The sequence below is a fragment of the Ciona robusta genome, chromosome 1 (genome assembly GCF_009617815.1).
Source record: "Ciona robusta chromosome 1, ASM961781v2".
In the NCBI taxonomy this organism is placed as follows: domain Eukaryota; kingdom Metazoa; phylum Chordata; class Ascidiacea; order Phlebobranchia; family Cionidae; genus Ciona; species Ciona robusta.
The window spans coordinates 4,037,867-4,047,351 of NC_143235.1; the positions used below are offsets into that span (position 1 = coordinate 4,037,867).

Below are 9,485 nucleotides of genomic sequence, written 5' to 3' on the forward strand. Positions count from 1 at the left end.
ATCAATGGATAAATATTGTATCCAACAAGTGTATATGAACTTGTAATAACAGAAAATTGATTATAACTATTGATAAAGTTTTTATTTTTGCTACAAATTGGGTATTACTACTCTGTTTTTGGCACAAGCCCCTTCTTATAAATTAACACCAAGTGCAAATGACCAAATTTCGAATATATTTTCAAAATATTATCATTTATTATATCAGTATCTTATAGTTGAATATCCCCTGAGGTATAAATTACTAAATCCGGCGCCGTGGCGTAGTGGTTAGTCCGGCGCCGTGGCGTAGTGGTTAGCGCGCCTGCCTTTAACCATTAGATAATGGGTTCAAGGCCTGTCGCTGCTACCATTGTGGGCGTATGTGTCCTTGGGCAAGACACTTAACGACAATTGCTCCAATCCAGTGGTCACTAATGGGTTGTCCAAATTATCAGCCATACAAAAAAAAAAAAATAAAAAAAAAATCCCAAAAAAATAATCACCCACAAAGTAACATACAAGGTAACTCGTAAGCTGGCACGAGGTGTTAAACCCGTGTGATAACGACTGTCGTTTTCCGGCCACGCGAGGATAAAGTAAGTCATTCATACATTCATAAATTAAAAGCAAATCTTTAAAAGTTTGGCAATGAAAAAGACAAAACTACAATGTGGGGGAAGATGGGACTCTAAATTAAAATATATTTGCATTAGCAGTATTCTGCAACTTGTAGTTAACCTACCGAGTTTAACAGGCTGTGCTAGTTTCTTTGCCATGTAAATTTCATATATATAACGTTAAACCGATATTTTTTTGTTGTTTTTATCTCAAATTAAAGTCATATTGACCCTTGCCTGTTTTCTTTGTGCTTATATCTCAGTGTTTTTTTACAAAACTAAAACTAGTTTTATGAGACAAAATCAAACTGTACGAAATATTCAAGGTTGTTTTACGAAGCTATGAAACTAGTTTAATCGTTCGCACACGCAAACTAAAAAAATTCATTGGCTTTACTAGGATTTAGCGAGCATTAAAAATAGCACCTTACTATTTTGCATTTTTTTACCTGTTCAAAGTATATTTGTTTATTAAATCCTTGAATAGTATATAAATTAGGCATATTCACGTTTCAAAAAATGGATTATATTCGTCTCCTAGCTGTTGGGCGACTTTTTCTTGATGAGGGTTCGCTTTTGCAGTTTGTGTGTGCCATACATTAACTTCCCTGCAGTTATTTCCTTTGGCTTCCATTTTATCTCTTGTTAAACCAAGATCGCCTAATAATATTGATTCCAGGTCAGGCGCGTCTATAAATTTCACGTCCGGATGCTGGCGCAAGAGAGCAGTGTTGATTGCAAAGCCAGCCATATCAATCGGGATGGTTCGGTTTGTTTCCCAGGTTACACGCCACGTTAAAACTTTGCCATTTTTACACCGAACTGGGCCTTCGACGACCAAGCCACCGACCAGCCCCACCGGCCATACAGAAGCTACTTTAGTTGTTCTCATTTCTTCAAACAGTTTCAAGTCATAGGTGTTGTCATCATCCATAAAGTAAACCACACCTTGTGCAACGTTATTTCTAACCCAAGCTAAAGCGGCATTTCTTGTTAATAAGTCTTTCACCCCACTTTTGTGGTGGCTGTTCTTTTGATTCTTTTTATTAAGATGCGTATATTTTAGTCCTGATTTTTGCAAGAGCCTTTTAACCAGCGGCGTTTTCTCTACCGAATCTTCAATTAAAATCCAATGAAAGTTTGGAACATGCATTAAAGTATAAATTAATCTCGTGAGATCTGCTTTCTGGGTAAGCCTTGCATACGTAGACGTAATTCCGTAAATCGTTTGATTGTTATATTCTGCAGTTCCTTTTCCCAACACTCTGACGGATTCTGGAAGAATTTCCCGATCTATAAAAAAAATCAACAGAACAAATACCACGGCACCAGTATAGAAGAGTTTTACTGTTGATTTTACCATTCTGCAACACCTGCAAATTGTTTAATACATTTTTTGGGTAATTTTTACAAAAAATCTGTCTATTTCTGAAACATTAAGAGGATATAAACAGCGAAATAAAAACTAGCCAATAAATTACTTCGTATACCATTAACTATCAATAAATGACTTCGTATACCATTAACTATCAGTAAATGACTTCCTATACCATCACATTGCTGCAACACAAATATCCTGGCTCACATTGTGCCAAATAAGTCCTATTGTACATAATCAACGAAGAATGGTGAGGATGTCAACGCGCCTCAAGGCATCTCCTGCCATTATTAGTATGATACTGTAAAAAGGCGTAAGCGGGCTTAAAGTTAACACACACGACACCCCTGAAGCAGCATTTAACATAAAATGCATCTTGTTGTGTTCTTGGGTTTATACTGAGACGCAAAATAGTAAAATGAAAAATAATGCGAGTATACACACGTATAGTAGGGTGGGGTAAGATGAGACACCTTTGGCAAACAATATCCAAATGTCCTGATTGTGTTTTAAACAATTAACAATGATCTGTGGGAGTCTTGAGGATGTAGTTTTATAATTCTTTGAGTGTTCTTGATTTATTACTAAATGGGACGATAAAATAGATTTAAAAAGTGTCCCATCTTCCCCAACGTACTATACATATAGGCAGTTAATTGCGACATAGCGACACAAATTACTACATACCCACACAATTAATAATAAATCACACTGAATGCGGCTCAATCCGCGAATCACGTGACTATAAAGACGTGCAACTGCCTTTCTGTCATGGGTGTGGTCGGAGGCGTGTCCATAACACAAACAAAAACATACGTTAACCGTAGCGTCATATTTAAAAGATACCGTATGTGAACACACTGCTTTTTGATACTTTTTCGGCCACGTATGCAATTTCATGATGACTGTTTTCAGGCACTTAGACGGAGTTTCGTATGATTTAGTTAATTTACGCTGGTGTGACCGTGACGTATTGTGTATATATATATATATATATTCATAAATTTTGTTAAGTTCGACTTTTGTATTCAATTGCGAGAGATTTACTACCATTTCCCCTTTTTAAAAAAAGTTTCCATGCCTTTCTTTTTTTGTGAAAACGAGAGAGCTGCACAAGTTGGAAGAACGTAGCTGATAAGCGCATATGACCAACTATACAATTTGTTTGTAAAATAAATTTCGTTCATTCCCAATGGAAGCAGAGAGCGCTATATTCACTGTACCTAGTGTATAAAGCCAGGAGAAGGGTTAGGGGGTTGCGACCCCTCCTTTTGAACCAAAAAAAAAATAATTAAAAGGAAAACTTTTAAAAAAAGTAAAAATTTTTGGAATAACCCCCCCATATTTTTTTCTGGCTGCGCCACTGACTTTGCCTCATTGGACATTAAAAACAACAAATTTATTCCCAACATTTTTGTAAAACATGGTATAAAGTATTGTAGGGTAAGATGGGATACCGTTAGCGCTGAATCTCCTATTTTTCTGGTCGAGTTTTGAACAATAACAAGCCAACTTTTTAGTCGCGAGGCTACGGTTATTTAAATCTCACCCTTCCCTTCTGAACGGCGGATTTTGGGTGACAACACGAATTGATAGTTTGCCGTGTTGAAACGTGTGAATACTGTCGAATAAATCTAAACCTTTTTTGTCTAATATAAAATTAATACCTGGGAAAGAGGTTTAAAAAATACCGCCTTACCCCGAGTCCCGTTTACCCCAACCCTACTATAAATACAACTATTGGTAATGTAGATTTAACGAATTTAATACTAAATACGAATCAACTAAAACATACGAATTAGACAACGTTTTTATTCCATATAAGAACTGAAAAATTTTTTGTTATAGTGAACACTTAAGCGAATATTGCCAAATAATTTCAAAATCAAAACACAATGCGGTTTTGGGTAATACCACGAATTAGTACTATTATTCCTTTATTAGTTACCAACAACTCAAATAAGAAAAAAAAAGAAAACACACGAGGAGTTATTTAGCGATTCGCACAATATTTAAACGAAATTTTACAAAATCGAAAACACACAGGATAAAACGGGAGAGTTTAAAGTCATTGTTAATTTTGATTAATAAGTGTATTTATTATTAGGACCCGAAATACTACTGTATGTTTTCAACCAAATATTTTTCAACCATAAAGTAGTTTACACACGTTTTTCTTACTGTTTAATACCACCACTTTATGTAAACTAGGCATTGTGCATACGGTGTATATATACATACGACACGCAAGTTTTAAACCCCTAAAAATTATTTTGTCAATTTACAGTAAGGTGGGGGAAGATAGGACACCTTTTACCTCTATTTGCTTGTCCCGTGTAGTAGTAAACAAAAAAAAATTCAAGGAATTATAAAACCATATTCCCATATGAATACCATATAAAGACCGTTATTACATGTTTAACACACGTTCAGAATATTCAGACATTATGTGCAAAAACGTCCCATCTTGCCCCACAGTACTATACCGGCTTGAGTAACAAACTCAGAGTTTTAAATTTAACAGGCGACATGTGTGGCTTACGGTTCTAATAAGCTATACGCGCTGGCCTTTTACTCTGCGAAAGTGGGCCGTGCCGCCGAACAGCAGATGTTTAGGACAAAGGGAATGCACGTGACAGCGAATACTGGCAGTCTGTTCAACAGTTATCGTGCAGTAATGACAAAAATGAGGAGCAAATCTAAAAGCCCTGCTTCCAGTGCTGAGAGTTTTTTAATGACAAGGTAAGCCATAAATAAGTTTTATGATACTTTATAATAAACATTAAAATCGCTTCTGAAATATAACTGGTATATATGTCTGGTACTTTAGCGTAAGATAGATACCGTTATAGCATGTAGTTTCCAATATTTTTTAATCAAGTTTTTAACAATTTAAAGCTGTTTTAGATCATAGATACATAAGAATATATATTCCAGTAAAAGTGTTTTTTTGGTTACTATTAATGAGACGGAAAACTATAATGAAAATATGAAGCATCTTACCCAAGCTTATATATTATATTTATTGTTTAAAAACCGAATAAAAATTTGTTCCGTTTCGGTTATTATATATGGCTGTTGAATTAAAATATCTTGAAGTAACTCGATTACACTTTTAAAACAAAACGTTTTTTGTTTTATTTATATATAAGTTACACACTTTAAACTTATTATCATTTTTTTCTGCAAAATATAATAGGGTGGGAGGATGGGAAACATTTTCATTCTATTTTCTCGTCACATTTGGTATAGGAAACAGAGAACATTCAAAGAATTATAAAACCGAATCCTCATGACTTCCATAGAGCTTTGTTAAATTTTTAAAACACTATCAGGATATTTGGATATTCTGTGCTAAAGGTGTCCCATTTTTCTATATATTCGTTTCGTGTGCAAATTAAAACAAAAACGTATTAGGGAGGAAAAGGAAAAACCTGTTTCGAAATGCTGTCACAAGTGTAAAAGACGAAGATTGGCAAAACGGGAGGTAAACGACTAAATTCTTTATTTCGGAATTGTATTCCTGGTTATGAGCTAAACTACAAAACCGAGGAACCGATCTTTCATCGAATGCTTGTTAATTTTAAACAGAATTGCCCAATTTTAGTGCCGCTGTCTGTTTTAGATGGATTTTAGAAGCAAAACAAATTACATTTCTTTCAATACGAAAGAACCTTTATTCAAGCTACACGTTGAATGAAGAATTCTTTAGCACGCGGTGTTAAAATTTCGCTTTGTTAAAAGCTACGTATTGAGCGCGGTATAAGAAAAGTAATGAATAATTTAAATAACTGTACCTTATGGTGACTGCTGCCTGATGAATATTCAAAGGGGCGTATACGAAATTTCGAAATAATCGATTGCCTGCTGCGGCACAAGATATAACCAATGCCCAATAAATTGTTTCGCCCTTAAACAAGTATATACATATATAGTAGGGTGGGGGAAGATAGGACACCTTTTCATCCTATTTTCTCATCCCATGTAGTAGTAAAGAAAGAACATTTAAAGAATTCTGAAACTTGTTATGAATGTTATGTGCTAAAGGTGTCCCATCTTTCCCCACCCTACTATACACTTCATTAATATAGCAAATAATATAGATTGGGGGAAAATGGTCCGTGCTTTTTATTTTTTACATCGTTCCATTTGGTAGTAAACAAATAAAAAAAAGAATTAACTGTATTTGCGCGCACTATGTGCTATAACAGTATACCCATCTTAACGCATTGTCCTGACATGTACAAAACCGGGTCCGGAATTAACGTTTTAAGACACTAAAAAGAAAGGGCGCATAGTCAATTTCTTGGGATAAATACAAAATTCGCTTTCAAATTAAAACGTTTATTCAAAATTTCGTGACCCCGTGTAAAACACTTTACATGCAGAAACGTCTTGAACGACTACAGAGAAGACCTCGCTCTCGCAGAAGTTCCATTGAAAGGTGTGTATGCAGAAATGTTTATAAACGTGTGTAGTATGGTGGGAGAAGATGGTACACTCCTTCTTTCTATTTTTTCGTCCCATTTTGTGGTTAACAAAGTTAACAAAAATAATTATAAAACCATGCCCCCACGACTCCTATAGACTGTTGTTAATTGTTTAGAACACGATCAGGATATATGGATATTATGTGCTAAATGTGTCCCGTATTTCTTCACCCTTCTTTACGTGAATCAAAATACACAAATGCTATACACGTGATGAAAATAAAGGAAACACTGACTGTATATTAACTTATATAGTGACGAATCATTCAAATCACGAACACGAACTCGTTCACGATCACGATCACGGTCCAGCTCATGGGATAGGTTCCGAGGATCACGGAGTCCTTCGATCCCGATAGATCCACATAGAACTTCACCTTCTCATCTAGAGGTTCGGCGAATTACAAGGTAATGGACGCTTGGGTGTGTTTCATGCATACCAAAGCCATGTTTTAGATGTCAAAAGCTATATAGATAGATAGTAGGTTTAGATAGTAGGGTGGGGAAAATGGGACACCTTTTCATTCTATTGCTCGTCCCATTTGGTAGTAAACAAATGGGACGAGACAATATATATCCCATCTTCCCCCACTCTACTACATAAACAAAAGTCAAATTCAAATCTCGCAATTATAGGGGACTTCTATAATATAGACAGCAGTAGCCTACAGTTAGTGGCTTTGGTAAAACGGTGCTTTGCAAATCACAACAAAAATCAATGATCAGATCGATAACTGGTTTGCATTCAATCGATCTTAGACTACGTTCGGTTGCCTGCTTTAGATTAAACTGTATCTCCCTATACTGTGTGTGGCATACGTAGTCCAAAACAGTATAACTCAATTTAAAACTAAAGGTTTTATGACGCAGAAAGCAATGCACAACTTTTTTAAACATATTACTACATTTAAACTAAACAAACATTACTTTAAATGTATAGTAGGGTGAAAAAAGATGGGACACTTTTTTATCTAGTTTCCTTTCTTTTACTCATCCAATTTAGGATTAAACTTACAACTTTCATAGACCGTTGTTAATTGTTCAAAACCCGATCAGCGTGGTGAAATATAGAGGATTTAGACGTGTATATAGGCTTTAGATGTGGCCTATTGGCCTACACATTTAGGTCAATTATTTTTTGTTTATGTAAGCTAAGAAAAATGAAATTTCGACATTTAAAACGCCAAAGTAGAATTTGACATTATGATGCTTTATAAATGATTAAAAAAGTTCCTAACTGAATTGTCTATCGCAACAGCTGGTTGGCATGAAACGTAAATACGTTCTGTTTATTGGCACTACACATCTATAATGTAGGGTGGGGAGACGGGACACCGTTAGCACAAAATATTCAAGTATTCTGATAGTTTTTTAAAAAAATAACAACGGTCTATGAAGTTCTTTGAATGTTCTTTGTTTACTTCCAAATTGAATGTTTTTTATAGTGCGTGAAACTGTTTATTTTTTTACAGCGCAAGAAAACTGCCGGTTCCTTACAACAGGAGATGGGACTCAAGCGATTCAGATTCGGATTCGTCAATCTACGATAAAAGGCCGAACATATTCCGACAAAATATGAAGCGAACAACAACGTGTTTCATGTGAAACTTTTTATTATGAAACGGCAAACATTTTGGTGGAAATGCATTTGCGGGGGCATTGCATATGTTTGATATATGCGGGGTATTATACATTTGCTTGCCATTTTTTTGTTCAATATTTTGTAGGGTGTGGAAAGATAGTACAACTGTTATTCTATTTTCTCGTCCCATTTGGTAGTAAACAAAGAAAATTCAAACAATTATAAAACCGTACCCTTCCCAAAGACCGTTGTTAATTGTTTAAAACACGACCAGGATATTTAAATATTATGTGCTGAAGGTGATGTCACATCTTTCCCCACCCCTACTATGTGTCAGTTCCATTTAAACTACGAAGGCTTGCACACTTGTATATTTTCAACTTCAATTTTTAATTCCTATTATACTTGCCAAGTAGGGTTTCGAACCTAGAACCGTAAACTGTTTCATGGTTGTTCCTAATATTGTATGTTTAATCCTATACAGAAGTAGTCTTAATAAAACCTTCTGGTTTTGTTTGACTGCTAAATTTTGAAAACTTATTTGTTATTTTTACCCATTACATACTAAAAAAACACATGTTGATAAATCATTCTAAATTACCGATAAACTTGGACGACACACTATATATACATAGGGACTATATAGGCCTATACTGTGTTATACTAGATTTTATTTTAAAGCACTATGATATTGTATTTACAGTTCCCTTGAGACTTGTACAGATTGAAAATCATTTTTTTAATTTTTACTTAACTGTACTGTTAATAAAATCGTATTAAACAAAATCAAATTAAAATTTTGCCCATTGGGCCCAGTTGTTACTATAATGGATTGTCCAAATAAAAAAAACATATATAAAAAAATATATCCTAAAAACAATTACCCACAAAGTTAGATAGGCCTATACGTGGTAACTCGTAAGTGTTTGAGAATATGCATCATTTTAATTGGAGGGTCCTACGGCGAGGCGCACGGCACCCATTATGGATGTTATTTATTTGAAATCGTATAACGGTCTTTAAAACCTGCTCAAATAAAGATTTGTAAAACATGCTGACATTCATACGAATTTTGGGTTTATACATTAGCAGATATATAAAGCAGGGTCCTTACCGAGTTATATAACCGTAGCCTCGCGACTCTAAATGCGCGTTATTAATTGTCAAAAACGATCAGGAAATATGGAATTAGGTGCTAACAGTATTTCATCTTATCCTACAGTACTCTATAGTAGGGTGAGGTAACATGGGACACCTTTTCATTCTATTTTCTCGTCTCATTCGGTAGTGAACAGAGAAGATTCAAAAAATTATAAAACCGTATCCTCACGACTCCCATAGACCGTTGTTTATTGTTTAAAAAAAACGATTAGGATATTTGGATATTATGTGCTAAAGGTGCACCGTCTTTCCCCGTCCTACTATATCCATTTATA

At 34.9% G+C, this 9,485-nt stretch overlaps 1 protein-coding gene and 1 pseudogene across 2 annotated transcripts; one reads left to right on the forward strand and one right to left on the reverse strand.

Moving 5' to 3' along the window:
* Positions 1-324: 324 nt before the first annotated feature.
* LOC149741578 (galactosylgalactosylxylosylprotein 3-beta-glucuronosyltransferase sqv-8 pseudogene) lies at positions 325-2,111 on the reverse strand (annotated as a pseudogene). The gene has a single exon (XR_016386904.1). The product of XR_016386904.1 is annotated as a galactosylgalactosylxylosylprotein 3-beta-glucuronosyltransferase sqv-8 pseudogene (transcript).
* Positions 2,112-4,562: 2,451 nt separating this feature from the next.
* LOC149741579 (uncharacterized) lies at positions 4,563-9,109 on the forward strand. Its single transcript, XM_089893535.1, has 5 exons — positions 4,563-4,719; positions 5,395-5,464; positions 6,366-6,421; positions 6,723-6,875; positions 7,940-9,109. Exons 1-5 carry the CDS (start codon positions 4,586-4,588, stop codon positions 8,070-8,072), a joined length of 546 nt encoding a protein of 181 aa, XP_089749661.1. The 5' UTR covers positions 4,563-4,585; the 3' UTR covers positions 8,073-9,109.
* The last annotated feature ends 376 nt before the right edge of the window (positions 9,110-9,485 follow it).